This window comes from Diplotaxodon limnothrissa, linkage group LG5, assembly GCF_057381915.1.
Source record: "Diplotaxodon limnothrissa isolate DT_005_m linkage group LG5, D_limnothrissa_male_GT1.1, whole genome shotgun sequence".
In the NCBI taxonomy this organism is placed as follows: domain Eukaryota; kingdom Metazoa; phylum Chordata; class Actinopteri; order Cichliformes; family Cichlidae; genus Diplotaxodon; species Diplotaxodon limnothrissa.
This window is the reverse complement of record NC_140600.1, coordinates 22527624-22544754: the sequence shown is the minus strand read 5'-3', so window position 1 is coordinate 22544754 and position 17131 is coordinate 22527624. Positions and strand designations below refer to the sequence as shown.

The window sequence follows — 17131 nt, the reverse complement described above, 5'->3', positions numbered from 1 at the left end:
CGTATTATGTAGGAGGCTTCTTTCTATTGTGTTTACCTAGGGACTCTACACAGCGGATTTGTTAATGGATACGGCTAAGATTTCCACCCTACGTTCTGACATGGACTGGAGAACCTCTTAGATATTAGTCTGCTGCCCATAGATGCAAATATGAATAAAGGGTGGCTAGAGCTCGAGAGCGATCCGGGTGAGCAATTTCGACGGACCGCGTAGCTAGCTAACGTTAGCTCCCACATGAAGCCAGAGGCACAATTTAGCTTTTCAATGAACTAATACGAGTTTAAAACCTTTGCAAGTAGGATGCCAATAGGCTTTGTGTTGTGCAAGATGGTCATGTCAGTAAAGACGGGCGAAACATTGAATATAGAGAGAGAGGATAGCAGTGAAAGTGGCATGTGTTGTCTGTTTTTATTTTTCGTTATTGAACCTTAAATGCTTTATAATTGCAGGACTGTTCACTCTGCTGGTGGAAGATTTCGGTGAGTATCTGTGCTGGTTTTCAGTGAATACCAGTAGATCTGTGGAGTCCTCCTAAAACAAATCATGCTATTTCCTTGTGTTTCTATTTCGTAGGTGTCAAGGGGGTACAGGTGGAGGAAATCTATGATCTCCAAAGCAAATGTCAGAGGTCTGTGATTTTGGGGGATCATTCGGGGCAAATCTGGGTTTAGCACTCAAACTGTCTAAATGGATTCATGTATTTTATATTTATATTTTTCAGCCCAGTCTATGGCTTTATCTTCCTCTTCAAGTGGATTGAGGAACGTAGATCCAGGAGGAAAGTTAATACACTGGTGGATGAAACGTCAGTCATTGATGAGGAAATTGTAAATGATATGTTTTTTGCTCATCAGGTGAGTGCTTTTCTCGTAGTACTATTATGACAACATTTAAAGCTGTTAGGCTTGTTTTAAATTCCGTATGAGGTGTCAAGCTATAAAGTTTGCCCACTCTCTAACTAGACTAGTTCTTTCTCACAGGTGAGCAAAATTAATGTATAGTGTGTGTGTGTGTGTGTGTGTGTGTGTGTGTAACTAAAAATTATTTAATTTTTGTCATTTAATTTTTATTCATTTAAGTTACAAAAACCAGGACAAATAGCATACATTTTCTGTAAACTTGTAAAAATGAACTTTTTTTGTGCAGTTGACTAAAAGAATTATTTTTGTTAATGCTAATTAAAGCTGGATATAACTTAGTGCTCGAACAAAGTTTGGGTCATAAATTGCATTATTTGCATTTTTTATATAATAGATAATATGTAGATGTACACCGATCAGGCATAACATTATGACCACTGAGAGATCATGCGAACAATGATTATTTTTCATTATGGCACCTGTTAGTTTGTGGGATTTATTAGGGAGCAGGTGAACATTTTGTCCCCATTGTTGATTTGTTAGAATCAGGAAAATAGGCAAGCACAAGGATTTGAGTGAGTTTTACAGGAACCAAATTGTGATCGCTAGATGACTGGGTCAGGGCATCTCCAAAACAAAGCCTGCATAGCCGCAGAATAGTCAGGGTAGCCATGCTTACTCTTTCCCATCACTGAAAGTGCCAACAATGGACATAAGAGCATCAGAACTAGACCACAGAGCAATGGAGGAAGGGAGCTTTGTCCAACCATGTTTTCTTTTACATAATGTGGATGTCTGGATAGGGAGAAGTCAAGCCAGCAGACGCAGTGTAATGTGTTAAGCAATGTTCTGCTGGGAAACCTTTGGTCCTGCCATTCATGTGGATGTTACGTTGACATGTACCACTAACCTTGGTTTGAGGCCATCTCTGTGCCAGATAGCACAGCACACTTTCAGGGGGTCAGGGAGCCAATGCTATACTAGCCAGAGAGTCATAATGTTAGGCCTGCTCGCTGTGTTTAGTATTTAATTTTAAAAAAGTTAACTAAAATATTTTCTGTATATTTTATATCTTTGTTCTTTTGATCAAATGCTGTTAATCAACTAAAGATTTTATCATTTGTTAAAAAATGTAATTTTGTTAAGTACCCTGTAAATAACATGCTTACAAAACCACAGAACAGAAAAACTGAACTTCAAAACTGGATTCAATCACAAGTGACCCAAAACAAAAGAAGCCCTTTAACACATTTAGATTCCAGCCCTTTAAAATCCACATCTACACTTTCATATGTTACTATAAAGTAAAAAAAGAATAAGGTGGTCTAATTTTACATGTGTGCTTGTTGTCACTTTTATATCTAGCTGATACCGAATTCATGCGCCACCCATGCTTTGCTGAGTGTTCTTCTGAACTGCAGTGGAGTTGAGCTTGGCACCACCCTTAGTCGCATGAAAGCTTTTACAAAAGGCTTTAGTCCAGAAGTAAGTTGTCCCTCTCACTCACTGGCCCTTTCTATTCATTCAAAAAAAAAATCATATAAGTAGCTTACTGTGGTTACTGTGGGGGATGTATTAATTAAGGTAACCTAAACATGCTTTTTACGTTTCTGTCAACAGTGAACTGCTTCTTCCGTATCGTCATGTGTAACTCTCAATTATGTATATTTCAGAGCAAAGGTTATGCAATAGGAAATGCCCCAGAGCTTGCTAGAGCACATAACAGCCATGCCAGGTTGGTTTCAGTCAGTGATTCCTTCTCAAATCTTCTGTGATTGGTCTGCCACACTGTGGGAGATGTCAAGCTTTGTGCATTCGTCAGTTTCTCAAGCTTTCTTTCCGTGTTTCTATGGAGACCGGAGCCTAGGCACTTGCCAGAAAAACAGAACGGGATCAGTGCAGTGCGGACCATGGAAGCCTTCCACTTTGTTAGCTATGTGCCCATCAAAGACCGCCTCTTTGAGCTTGATGGGCTCAAGGCTTATCCCATTGACCACGGTGAGACTCGGGAGACTTTTTTTCTTTCATTATTCTATTTTTTATTTATTTTTTTTAATCCATTAAAGAGTCTGAATTCCGGGATAACCTCATTGGTTGTTTGAGAGTCTATGCTAAATGCAAACACTGACCGAGAGTTCTTGGCGTCTTAAATAAAGCAGTGCCTTTTCTGAAGTAATCATGCAAACAAAACAAATTGACTCTCCTTTAATTTCTCCGTATGGAAGTTTTTTGTTTTTTTTTAAACTGAACTGAACCATGCTGTTGTTGAGCACTCACTTTATGGAAATTGCTGTTTAAATGAACTATAACCCACCACAATATTTCAGGACCCTGGGGTGAGGAGGAGGAATGGACTGATAAGGCACGGCGTGTTATTATGGAGAGGATTGGACTGGCCACTGCTGGGTGAGTCCTAAATCAGTTAGCTTCAAGTAGCTGTGCTTTAGCTTTACAGTCACCCTTAAGGCTTCATTATTATGCTGCTGCACTGCTTTTTTTTCAGCGAACCATACCATGATATCCGCTTTAACCTGATGGCAGTGGTGCCTGACCGCAGAATGAAGTACGAGTCCAAGCTGGAAATATTAAAACGAAATCGACAGACTGTGCTGGAGGGTCTACAGAAGGTCAGGAATTGAGTTTGATTGCAGGCCAATTACAATCCCCAAAGTCCAATTAACTGAGAGCATATTAGCCTTCAAGTTTTTTTTGTTTTTTTTTTATTGTCCAAGGGAAAATTTTAAAAGAAATGCATGGGGCTAAAATGTTTAATTTTAATTTTACAGCATCGGTGTACAGTAAACTATAGCTGCCTTATACCGTAAGGTACTGTGCAATACTACAGATTGAGACCCAAAAATCTGGTTACCCTCCCGCTGTAATGGGAGGAAGATCTCCAAAAGAAGAGCCCGCATAAAATAAATGTATGGACTTTTTTTGTTTTTGTTTTTTCTTTTGAGAATGCAATTAAAATATGTTGTCGCACCAATCAGATGATCCGGCTCACCCAGCCCGAGCTTGTCCATGACAAGAAGCAGCAAGGCTCTTCCTCTCCAGATGAAAGCAGCGTCACAGTCAAGAAAGAAGCAGATGCAGACCCAGTTACATCCCAAGGAGGTGAACACGCATCTTCAGGTAAAGCGGTCGGCTCTCTTTCTGCTATTTCATTCTAATTTATTCCTTTAAAATGTGTAGTCGGCTCAAACTTTAAACCGAAGCATAAATATACAACAGACGACTCAGGGGTTCAGTCCAAGGACACCACTAGCTCGTCAGGAAACACTAAGGTCATGGGCAAACCACCAGTCCCCACCGGAGGAGGTTCCCAGCAAGTCACTAGTTCCAATCCCATTGTTCAACGTCTGCCCGCCTTTCTGGACAACCACAACTATGCCAAGTCTCCAATGCAGGTAAGAAGTGGGTCAGAGAAGTGTTTAGCTAATTAGCATTTTCGTTTTTTTTAGCACAGAAAAGAGGAAGACCACAGAGAAGGTTCACGTAGAGACCGAGGATGTGTAGAGGGTTGGTGTGACAGAGGAGGATGCTTTGGATAGGGTGAGATGGAGGCAGATGATCTGCTGGTGGGAAATCTAAAGGGAGCAGCTGAAAGGAGAAGAAGACGGAATGAACAGCCATCATCTATGTGGCCATTTTAGATATTTTTATTGTAATGTATGACTGTTTTGGGTTTTTGTTTTTTGTTTTTTTTGTCCGGCCACTGATTTAAGCCTCAGAGACGTTGAGTTTATTCAAATATGTGACAAAAAACAAGCAAACAATGAGATCACAGTGACACACAGTTTACACACTTTGCCGTTATAAGGTAAAGGGTAACTTGGATTTTTTTTTTTTTTTTAATGTTTATTGTCCTTTTCCCTTGAAATGTGAATTATGTAGCAGTTTATGTGGATGCTTATAGAAATGGTTCCAATTTAGCTGTTTCATGCAGTAGAGTCAAGAGTTAGGTGGCGAATATTATGGAAACTATATTATGCCAAATTATGTAAAGCTTTCTCTCTTTTCTTGCTTCTCTGCATCCTGCACTCTCTAAAGTGTCGTGTGTCCGGCACACTGGGCCTTATTTAAAAAGCTGCTGCTATTTAAAAACATGCTAGCTCTGCACTTAAACTTTTAACTCACTTTACAGATTTTATTTTAGGGCCTTTACATTTCCTTTAAAAACATTCTTAGAAAAAGAAAAAAAAAAGGGGGAGCGGGGCTAATTTTGTGGCACTTTATTAAACACTCTGGTTGACAGGAGGAGGAAGATCTTGCGGCTGGTGTCGGACGCTCTCGGATGCCAGGCCCTCCTCAACCCCCTTACTCAGATGATGAAGATGACTATGATGAGGAGGAGGAAGAGATGACTGGCTCTGCAGGGACATCCAGCAGGCAAGTATTGGAGATTTGTTTCTGGCGGATGATTTTGTTTTATTTTTCCTGTTGTGATCCGACCTGAAGCTAAAGCTCTTTTAATCTGTGTTTGTAAATGTCACTCTTTCTTTTTAGGTTTAGGCGGAAGGCAAGCCTACGCTCGAGGACGGGACGGGTTGCGACTGGAATGGAGAGCCAGATTGCCCTCAGTGTTTTGGCTGAGAAACTAAAAAAGGAGGCTCAAAGAAAAGATGCCCTGAATACACCTCTGTCTGTCCGCACTGAGGGTCGCACCGGGGGCATTTGCATCACATCTGCTTCACAACCTTCCCCCACACCCAGCAACGAGAGCACTGATACAGCCTCTGAGATTGGCAGCGCCTTTAACTCCCCCTTGCGCTCTCCGGCTCGCTCCCAGGCTGCCACACGCCCATCCAGTCCGGTCGCTTCCCATCTGTCTCGCGTGCTGTTTGGAGAAGATGAGATGCTGAGGCTCGACTCCAGACATAACCGTGCCGTACGGGAGCTCGGCCCCTCTGTCAGTGTTGCCCTGCTACATCTACAGGAGGATGGAACCATCTATACTCTCCCTCCATCTGGTGAGTAGACAGGGTCATTAATGACTTTACATTAGGTAGTTTAAAAGCCTCTGTTCAGGTAATCCTTTCAGTTCAAGTATGTAAATAATTTTAGACATGGAAGTAAACACATGTGTCACCTGTACAGCAGATTCGGCTGCTGATGGCACAAAGAGGCCCAGCACTCCTGAGAAGTTGAAAGACAAAGAGCAGGCAGACGGAAAGGAAGGCGTGAAAGGAGGAGATGAGGGACCGTCTGCAGAGGTGAAGAAGGAAGAAGGGAGCACAGATAGAGCTGAGGTGAAACCAGGCAAGGAAAGGCTCAACACCGTGGAAACTCCTGCAGACAGCAAGCCTCTTGGGGATAAGTATTCACCCAAAGTAAGTCCATAAAATCACCAGGATTTATTCCACTGTGTACACTGTTACTCATGTTTATCAACCCCCGCAACTTATCTTTATGTCACAGTACTTTTCTTTTTGCTTGTGCTGACAATTAATGAGCCGTTGCCAGTCACGTATGTTAGAACACACAAAGTGTCTTATTTTTCTGTCTTTTGCAGGAGCTGCTTGCACTGCTCAAGTGTGTAGAGGCTGACATTGCCAATTATGAGGTGCATCTAAAGGAAGAGGTGGAAAAGAGGAAGAAATACAAAGTAGGTTTTTGTTTTCAGTTCTGTGACAAGTCTCAGACTGCCCCTTTGTTCATATGTTGCTTCAAATAAGCCAAAAAAAGCTTGTGCTTTTTCTTTTCATTTTTTAAGCCACTTAACACTGACCTATGAATCATTCAAGCATAAAAAGGCATCTAACTCAAAGGATGATCCAGTGTTGTGTGTAAACATAGTAAACAACTTTTCTTTACTAGCAGCCTGTCACAAAAACACATCATTAATTCAAATTTCTTTGGGTGAATCTATGAAAAATGCTAAAGAGGAGGTTAAACAGTTAGTGTCTGTAGTCATCTGTAGCTAAAAGTAGTGTGTAGCATATCTAAAAGTACCTTTTAGCTTTTCATCCACCATGTATTACCATCTGGAAAGCTTCTAATTGACAAGAGCTTCAGTTTTTTTTTTTTTGTTTTTTTTTTTTAACATGACATTACAAGAAAACTGCCTAAGAGTTCAGGGCGTGTTGAAAAATTTAAGTGGTCATAGCAAATATTGACTTTCAACAGACTGTTTTTACCGTATATACTGTATTTCCATGCATTCTGCACATGCTTCAGTAAAACACTGCACTGCTTTACCATTTTCTTAGCAAAATCTAATACAAATCAGGGGTGGTTGAAGACTTTTTCACAGAAATTTAACATCATTTATTTGACTCATTTTTAAAAACATACAATTATAATCAAATCTCTCTCTCTTTTTACCTCCATGTGTTCAGATCGATGATCAAAGAAGAACCCACAATTATGATGAATTTATCTGCACCTTTATATCAATGCTGGCCCAAGAAGGTAAAGCTGATCGCCATATTCCATCACAGTTTATCTTGCATTCCTTTTCCCTTCCTGTCTAAACCAGCCTTTAGGAACTCTTGAGATTTCATTTATATTCCATAAATTCTCAGTGGTCACTAGTACTGTGTACAAGTTAAATCCTACCACATTTATGAATGTCTTCATATAAAGTGTCAGTCATTTTTCTGTATTTACTAAGAATAAGAATCTTAGGAATGAGAGAACAAAATGAGAAGCACTCAGTTGTGTGCCCATTCAATCAGAAGTACACATTTTTCTACACAAACAAACAAAACACAAGCGCCGTGTTGGTATTTTTGTAACTTTTGCTGGTATTCCTGTGCAGGCATGTTGGCTAGCCTTGTGGAGCAGAACATATCTGTGCGTCGTCGGCAGGGAGTGAGCATTGGCCGCTTGCACAAACAGAGGAAGCCCGATAGAAGGAAACGTTCCCGACCTTATAAAGCCAAACGCCAGTAAACACGAACAATCATAACTTCTGAGAGCAGCAAGCAATCACCATGGGATTGGGGGCGGGGCTTCACTCCTGAAACATTCTCCTGAAGGCAGGTTATTGCTGCGTTTTTGTTAATTTCTTTTATCATATTTGTACATGCTATTTTAGACTTAATGTAACATTTTCCACCTGTGCCATTGCTATATGCAGCCTCTGGGGAAAAAAAAAAAGGGCATGTCCCAAGTGAAGCTGGATGCTTTTTTTTTTTTTTTAATTCTCTACAGTTTTGTGTGGTCAGTACAATAAATGGTTTTCTTCTGTATTTCTATAAAATTCTATATATCACTAAACTTTTGTAACAACAAGTCAGCATTTCCTCAGTTGTATCCCTCTTTGACGTTTTCACAGTGCCAATGAAGTATTTAAAGTATTGAATGTTTGGACAATATGTTTTAGTCATTCTCAGCACTTCAGCATATCCAGTGTAGCAACTTCACTATATAACATAAAAAAATAGACTTGTAATCATTGTAATATATATGGACAGTTAAGACCTCAATGGCACAGTCACTCACAGACTGATTCATCACGTTTTTCTCTTCACTGGAATGTCTTTTTCAATCGAAGGTCTCTGGATATATATGTACAGTTTGTCCTGCAAATAATAAAAATTTAAAAAAGGAAATTAAGTTATTGTCATTTTAGCAAAGATTAAAGTGTCTCTTTGGAGGCGTATCTGTTTATTGGCTTGCCTATATACTGAGGTGAGTTCTTTGTGCTCACCAATTCATACTACAATAAAGAAAGGTGTTAAAGTGGTAGTAATTATCAGACAAAGGTAAATGCACTGTAGTGGCAGCCGATGCACACTAGGGAGAGCAATCATTCAGGGATGAGCGGGACCTTGCAGATCTGTCTTTGGACCAGTGGTTCTCAAACCTTTTGTGGTGTGACCCACTTCAAAATCTGACAAATGGCTCAGGTCCCACACATTTTTTTTTCAAACATAAAAAAATGAATGAAAATAATCCAGGTTGAATTACAGTGAAATAAAGGTCAGCACAATGGCATCATTTTTCATGTGGTCACCCACACCCCACCTGCAGTAGCTATATCCCCACCATTATTCTACACTGTGCTTTAAATACAGCTATTCAGAATAGAACTTTTGATTTACTGCAGTCAGACTATGTTGTGGCACAGTGTCTGAGATGTAAATTTCTATTCATATAAATATTTAATGTCAGCCTTGTTGCATCAGTATTTTGTCTTTGCTCAAACAAGCTCAGTGTTCTTCCACAGTTTTTTGTTGCACTTCAAAGCTACATTTTCTATTTTACCCCATATGAAATGAAATACATTCGTTTTTCATGATCGCAGTCAGTGAGCAGTCTTTGATCTATAAAACATGAGCTACACCCATAAGTAAAACTGTCAGTCTTAACATGACAGGTATTTTATGTTAGTTTGTGTTTCATTTTGTTTTTCAGCTGCTGTCTGGCTTTACCTTAGGACATGTTTGAGCCTCTTTGTGATAAACACTGGCTTCATGGCAGAGCAGAGAAGCAAGCACACAGTAACCTATGTGGGAGTGGGTTTTAAAGAAAAAAAAACACCCCTCGGCCACACATTTTGAGTGCAGCAGATGTTTGAGTTAAGTAAATCCATGCTGCGGTGTGTTATGTCACTGATGATTTGCTACAGAGACATAGACTTAGAACTGCAACCAGCTTCTTCACAGTAAACACAAAACATGATAGACATTATATGAATAGATGTCCTTCTGTTGTCATAGTCATGTTTACCGTTAACAGAAAATTATAAATAACAGACGATTCGTATGGAAGTATGCTTTTTGGGGGTTGGTTTTTATAAAATTATACTCACCTCTACTGGATCTGTAGTAAAACTCTCATTTTTTAAGTGTTATTCATGCATTTTTATATCTTAGATGAAGCACAGTTTTACATTTACTAAAATAAATGTAGGACTTTTCATATTTATTCATGTCACTGGGGACTCCAAAAAGTCCTCAGTGACAACAAACAGAAAGCAGCAAGACAGCAGAAGAGCTTATAAATACATAAGAGTTGTTTGACTGGGCTACATTCTCTAATCTGCCTCTTCCTTCTATGCTCCCTCTTGTCTCTTTTTAAATGCAAGGAGGGCCAGTGGATGGAGATGCACTAACATGCAGGAGTGATTGCAGCACTACCATAGTGCAGAACAGGAAAGCTATGATTGCAGTACACTGTGTGACATCATTCTTTGCTGATGGTGCTATTACCCTATTATCTCTTAACACAGAGATGGAGGTGCACTCTGGCCCTGGTTTTTACTCCTTTAGGTGCAACAATGAATTATTTTAATGATCTTTTCATTTTCCTTTTTGTGTCCAACAAACCACAATCCCAAACATCACAAAAGACCAAGATAACAAACAAGTTCACATGTTATAAGCTCCAGGGAACAGTTGGCCTTTTTGCTTAAATGACTTGAAACATTAGCCCGAAATGCTTGGTGATTAATTGTCTGCTGGATGACAATAATTGCTTTAGCTCTAGAGAAATGTAATTAAATTGCAAGTATAACCAAATCACTTGTGGCCGACTATGGACTTCCTGAAGATCTGTGCAACTATTTTTAGAGGTTTAACTGTGTTTCATTTGATTTCAGGTACAAGTGCTTGATTCCATATCATTTTATTCTTTTTGCTGAATAAAAAAGATGGATTACGTTAACAGGATTTTTTTTTACTTTATGTCTTGCAAGAAAGCTAATTCGATTGTACTTTATTTATATAGTGCCAAATCGCAACAACAGTTGCCTCAAAGTGCTTAATTTTGTAAAGTAAAGACAGTAATGCAGAGAAACCCCAACTATCAGACCTAACTAATAGCAAGCGCCATGTCAATAGTGTGAAAGAAAAACTAACTTTTAACCGGAAGAAACCTCTGACAGAACCAGGCTCAGAGAGGGGCAGCCCACTACCATGATGGGCTGGGGGTGAGGAGAGGAAGACAGGACAAAAGACAGGCTGTGGAAGACATAGATTAATAATGATTAAATGTAGAGTGGTCTATAAACACACAGTGAGTAAAAAAAGATAAGTGAAGAAGAAACGCTCAGTGCATCATGGGAAGCCCCCAGTAGTCTAGCCCTATTGCAGCATAATTAAGGTAGTACTGAAAGTTTTAAAGCTAATATTAAAAGAGAGGGTGTCTGTCTTACAAATCTCCTGTTAAGATTGCAAATATAATATTATTGGATTATTTCTAGCCACACCATTGGCTGGAAACTGCTTTGACACAATGTTTTGAAGTCTTTCAGTATTATTTTATTTTCTCTGACTTTCAGCAGGCTCACAAAAGCGAAACTTCAAAAAGTAGTCAGGCATCTCAAACACACACTTCGCTTTGTTTGGTGTCTCCATCATTTAGGTTACTAAACAAACGGTCCATAAAGGAAACGACGTGCTCTGAATCAGGGATGCCTCACTGCTCTCCAGTCATGCGCCCTGGAGGTCTCGGGCCAGGGGAATTTGCGCCGTGGTGTCTCGAGGCTCGCTTGAGATAAGTGACCACCGTGCACGCGCACGTACGAGCCACACAAGTCACCACCCATTGCGTCAGCGCGCTCCCTCACCCTCTCCGTCAGCGCGCGTGCTCCGTGCGGGATGCTGAATTGTAGGTGATGATGGCGGAAGGGGAGCACCGCTGAGTTTCATCTGAGTTTTCACCACAGCTGTAGAACCATCTACAACATCGTTTCTGTCCATCGAGACCTATCCCGAGGCGATGGGGAACGAGGCCAGCATGGAAGGGGAGGGACAGGCGGGACAGCCCGGCCCCGCCGTCCCTGCAGCAGGGGCTCCGGCTTCCATTTCAGCACCACCGGACTCTGGACAGCTCATCAAGCCCAGCAATGGAGCGCCAGCCGGAGGAAGTGGGGCTGGACCCGGGCCGGGGATTAACAGGTAGCAGCAATAGCTAGGACGCTTCTCCGCCAAAGTGTGGAGAGGAATCAGGGAGGCTACACGGCAACGTGGTGTGTAGCGTACATTAGTAGCCTAACGATGTGCAGCGTAGATATAGGATCAACCGACTGCGTGTAGATAGACTTGAATGGGTGCTAAATTATTTATTTCAATATCACTGTCAACACAATTTACCACCACCCCCCTTTCAGACCAATTTATGCTTTTTATTTGTAATTTTTTTGGCAGCACCGCCCTGTTAATAAGAAAATTAATATGCAACGGTCTCGATGTGCAATCAATAAAACGTAAATATGCTCTCAGACGTCTGAAGTAGGAATTTACGCCCGTTTTCACGGTGTCTGTCCCGAGGCACCAGCAAGTATCATGAATGAAAGAGCGACGTAGTGAGGCAGTGTTAAGTATATATATATATATATATATATATATATATATATATATATATATATATATATATATATATATATATATATATATATAATAATTGTAAATGATTCAAAGTGCACTGGATCTCACGTTGAAGGGCTCGATCGCTTCCATTACATGATGATTTCCACCGAGCATGCCTCGACATCAGTGCTAGTAAATAGAGAGTCATGACAAATCACCCTCCACCTTGCAAGGAGACGTCTGTAGGATGACAAAGCTACCCTTAGATATCGCCAGCGTCAGTGGAAGAGCAGTGCCAGAGAGCATAACCCACAGCTGTCCCAGTTAACAGATCTCAGTCTCAGTCTCAAATCAATATGCATCCGGTGAAAATTGTTTTTTCCACTTTTCTGTGTACTGCACAGAAGAGAAAAAAAAGAGCGTGATTTCCTCTCCTCAAGAGTGGTGCTCGCATCTCACCACAAGAAACCCAGACACTCAGTTCAGACGCGTTATGGCGTTGTGGCAGCTTCTCATGTGACAGCATCACCTTCAGATTAACAGGAACATACACTACATGAACCCCTACTCCCCCTAACACCCTCCCACCACCCCTTGCTGGCTTATACTGACAGCAATGTCGGCTAATAAAATATTAGCCTTTCCCAAAAGCCAGCACAAATCATTAGTGTGATCACATGTAGCAGCCTGCAGGTCTGTGTTTTCTGTGTGGGTGTGTGGGAGGGATTGCCCTTCCAACAAGATCTGATGTTGCCTTAATTATACAGTTCAGCAGTTGTAGACCTGAATATGCACATGCACAGTCACAGTCACAGCTGCGTCTTACATTCGCCACACCTGCTTACAGTCTCTTTCCATAGCCTGATATTCAAAGCTATGTGCTGATTTCTTAGTGCAACAGACGTCTGGTTTTTGATGCCTTTTTTTTTTTGCATTGCGCTGCTGCTTAACTTCTTTTTATTCCACAGTGAGTTTTAGTGGGCTTTTTATGTGTGGTCTGCAAAAGGACACCGTACGCTTTTAATAATGTCCAGTCTTCTTCGTGTTTCTGTTCGTCCAAGCATTTACCGTTCATCCCATCTATTCACTTTGGAACAGGTTTAAATCCTCATAGCTCCCTTGTAACCTCATGATTCTTTTATATCTTGATTTCTCTCTGGTATCCACCCTAAGGTATCTCATAAAGTGATGTCTACTGCTGAGAGACTGAGTGTACTAAAAGACCGAGGGAGGCATTATAAGACATCGGCTGGGAGAGAGACAGAGAGTATATCATATGGCTAATTTAAACAGTCTTTTTAAGATTGTGGCTGCACATTCAGTCTGAATCTTGCCTTAACATATTCCTTTACAAAGACCTTGTGAGTGTTTAAGAAATAATGAGACAACGCCTGGGTTGAGACTGTAGATAGGAGACTTTCATCTGAATGAAAATGAGGTGCACCATTTTATGGGTTTGCCTATTAATATCAGTAAAGGTATAATATGCTTTATATAGCTTTATTCAAAAGCAAGTTCCATGTAGGAGGTTTTTGGGACCAATTCTGACAGTTTTACACTTTATTTACTGCAGTTAGAGAACTCTATCTGAGCCCCTGTATGAGTCTGTGAAGCTAGGGGAGCCACTCTTCTGCTTCTTCTCTTATCATAACAGCTTTGACTAAGTGCATAGTCATCCTGACTTATTGACCACAACTGAAAGGCAGTCTGACACAAGCTCCAAATAGTTCCTGTTTACAGCGATGAGCTCAGTGTCCTGCTGCTTTGGCATCTCCTTATTATCAGTCTAAAAACTCAACTGGTGGAGAACTGATATTGATATTAAATGCGGGTTTGAGTATTGATACTGGTACTTTACGAACCCAGACACAAGCAGAGTGCATGAAACCAATCACAAGTAATGGATACACTCAAATTCAAAGACTTTGAGCACACTCCAAATGCAAAGCAGTTCATATTGTTTATCACCAGGGAGGGGCATTTATAGAATATCATTGCTACCAATACTGTTTTTGATTCTGATTATAGGTTAGCGCCTTCACCTTTTCTCTTATTGATTCCTGATTTGTTTCTTTGTGGAAATAAGAAGTCCTACACAGTTTTTCAGCATCAGCACAATTGTTACATTATCTCTGTGGCTGAACACATTATAGTAACCGAGTAAAAAAAAAAAAAGACTCAGTATGAGTTTGACATCATTGTTAGTCAATGCATAGCTGTCAGAAAAACAAGCCAGCATTGTTAAACGAATTGATAAGCTGGGAGGCAAAAGATTTAATTATTTGGAACCAGTTCTTCATTGGCACCCTTACTAATGACACTGTTATAAACAGAAAATGGATGTCTACCAGCACTGCTACTTTATGGCGAAAAATCACAATCAGTTATTTTTGTCTATAATGAGATCGCGATTATTTAACACAATTACTCACAGATGGAAAAGAATAGCGGCATTATCAAACTTTCAAAAAAGAAGAAACTTATTTTATCAATTAAACTGATTTTTTTAAAATACGTTTTACTCGTGAAGCTGGCTAAAACCACATATCCAAGTCAAGTACCATCTTCTTTGTGTTTCCAGGCTGTTCTGCGGATGAAACTGAACTTGGATGCCACGTTGAATATTTTGGCAGCGCAGACACTGTGTCCAGTCTAGTCACAACTACACACTGGATGCGTTTTGCCATCAGAGTAACAATCGCCACAAAACACAATACAGCTGTAGCTCACAGCTTGCGTGCTGTCTTTGAGGTTGCTTTTTGAAGGAACCTCTGCGTGATTTTTTGGGAAAGACCATTTGATGTACTGAACCATGTTTCACATTTATGATGTGAGGCATTGCAGGATAAACTTAAAAGTTTCATCACTGCAACTACTACTTTTACATTTGTCCAGCAAGATTGGGAATATGTTGGCTCTAGAGTAAGCTTTCCCCTCATCTATGACTTGGCTGCTCATCATTTTTTAGGGGCAGCCAAGCTTGTCTGATGTTAAAGTATGAAAAGTGGTGTAAATAATGAAATCAAGAAGTGCTGTGCCCTCTAACAAAGCTACGTAACGTTGTCAGAGATGCTGTAATACACGCTTTATAACATTGATTTGGATCTTGTTGTCACAGCTTTTTTGGCAGGTTTGACCAATTGAAAAAACTAATTGAAAATCATTCATTCTGTGTCTGACATCTTTTCTGGTTGTTAGTGGCAACAACTAATAATCACTTTTTCTTATTTTTATATATTTTTTTGCAGAAATTGCTTAAATGTGTGCCAACCCCTGCTTTGTTCCTCTTTAACCCCGATGATTCACTTACACGCAGAAACACTCTTGTCTAATGTCCAGCAGCCATTGAATGACAGAATTAAATCTGCCCTGCTGGATAATTATAAAGCTGTAAGTGTTTCCTTCTGGGAAATAAACATAACCTTGTTACATTTTCTTTCTTTCCTTTTTCTTTTTGATGTGACGTACCCGGCGCTGATTGAAAAACAAGTGCGATAGTTGTTGATGCTTTTCGACAAACAGATACTTAATGGTGGATTTACATTTTACTGATACACTGAACATGCAATTGGACATTCGCATCAAATAATGCCATTAATCATGTGCACATCTCATTCATCACCCTAACCCTTTCTACTCTGACCTTTAAATACTGCTAAATGGGAGGCACATTCATTCAGAAGCCTCAGCTACAGGTTCATTTCCAACAGAGAGAAAGCCTAAACCAGATACAAACATACACTACATCACAAGTATTTAAACTATCATCCTGTAAAAATAGCCCTGATTTGCCGTGGACATGGGCTCTCTGGGGAATCTTGTTGGGTGCACTTAGTTGCCAGTTGAGGTCTCTGTGGATCAGACTGTTCACACTTGGGACCTGGGAGTTATGAGAGCAGTGTAGTGTGACTAGATGGTCAGTATTTGTCTTTGAGTGGTTTTAATGTTGTGTCTGTAGCATCTCCACTGTATAGACTCTGAAACTTTATCCAGCTAAAATTAAGCACACATCAGTCTGATGACTACCCCTCTACCAACGGACCTAATTGGCACACCAGATGTCAGTGCGAAGACAATTTTTAATCCAAATGATAAAAGTAAATATAAATGAATGCCTGCTGTTTATTGTATAGCTGCAGTGGTTTTTATTGTTCAGTAAACCCTTTCAAAGCAATGTAATGGGTTGGTATATTGTATAGGCCAGTAATTAGATTTTTATTAGGACAATGAGTACTGTTAGTTAAAACATGGACTATATGAAACTTTGCTGGGAGGAAAGATGGAAATGCACAAAAACAGCAAGACTACTACATTTTGGAAAAAAAAGCTTTGATTTGATGTTAAAGGGAGCTGATGTTATTCTGTATTTAAACTGAAAACCGACTTGAACATTAGATGCTGATCAAAAAGGCTCTCAGCCATGACTCTTATGCTGGATATTTAATAGTGGATTAAGTTGAATTACTATGTCTATGGCCATCACTGTGCAAACAGCACTTTCAGTCTTTGTGGATACCCTCCTGTGCTAAAGTATTGACAGGATTAGCATGACTAGTTTTGTCTCACCTGTCTCGCATTACATCGCCAGTCTGTCAATGCCCACTGCATGTGTTTTAGCAAGCACCTAAAGGATGTACTACAGATAAGAAATCACACTCATATCTGTTTAGTCAGTATTAGGGACCTCAAAGTAACTAGCTAGATTAGCTTAGCCTGAAGCTTGGGAAAATATCAAAAACAGCTCTGTCTGAGGGTAATGATAAAAACATGAGCATTTTTTCAGTACAAATTTCTCATGTGACATCATGCACACATTGCTTAATTTGTCAGACATATTGGATGTGATACAACCACCGGTTGCTAGGGCTAAATGTGTGCGCCCCAACTGGTTGGCAGGTGTTTCCTGGAGGTTTCTGGCTGTTGCTGGATGAAATCGTTTGCTTTGGGTGCTAGCACTGCAACAGACTGGCGTGGTGGTGTACCCCGCCTCTTACCCTATGGCAGCTAGGA

General features: G+C 40.2%; 2 protein-coding genes across 4 annotated transcripts in view; both read left to right on the top strand.

The window, feature by feature from the left end:
- Positions 1-2: 2 nt before the first annotated feature.
- On the top strand, positions 3-8409 carry bap1 (BRCA1 associated deubiquitinase 1). 2 transcript variants are annotated; one of them, XM_085353280.1, is made up of 17 exons: positions 3-187; positions 450-479; positions 574-628; positions 722-854; positions 2226-2345; positions 2534-2595; positions 2716-2858; positions 3188-3266; positions 3364-3487; positions 3854-3995; positions 4095-4270; positions 5119-5252; positions 5370-5833; positions 5964-6193; positions 6376-6468; positions 7202-7274; positions 7624-8409. In XM_085353280.1, exons 1-17 carry the CDS (start codon positions 151-153, stop codon positions 7755-7757), a joined length of 2229 nt encoding a protein of 742 aa, XP_085209406.1. In that variant the 5' UTR covers positions 3-150; the 3' UTR covers positions 7758-8409. The 2 variants fall into 2 exon arrangements, with proteins under 2 accessions (XP_085209406.1, XP_085209405.1); XM_085353279.1 differs by having other exon boundaries at positions 5961-6193.
- Positions 8410-11531: 3122 nt separating this feature from the next.
- The window catches only part of bsnb (bassoon (presynaptic cytomatrix protein) b), a 74692-nt gene continuing 69092 nt past the window's right edge, over positions 11532-17131 (top strand). For both annotated transcript variants that reach the window (XM_085353284.1, XM_085353283.1), the window contains exon 1: positions 11532-11710. In XM_085353284.1, the coding sequence (XP_085209410.1) occupies positions 11532-11710 (179 nt within the window). The remainder of the gene's footprint in view (positions 11711-17131) is intronic.

What these genes read in the sequence shown, in the direction of transcription:
- bap1 (XM_085353279.1), top strand. Translation starts at nt 151, where the DNA reads ATGAATAAAGGGTGGCTAGAGCTCGAGAGCGATCCGG. An exon ending in AGGTGAACACGCATCTTCAG is followed by an intron (nt 3,996 to 4,094) that starts GTAAAGCGGTCG and finishes AATATACAACAG; the next exon opens with ACGACTCAGGGGTTCAGTCC. An exon ending in ATCAATGCTGGCCCAAGAAG is followed by an intron (nt 7,275 to 7,623) that starts GTAAAGCTGATC and finishes ATTCCTGTGCAG; the next exon opens with GCATGTTGGCTAGCCTTGTG.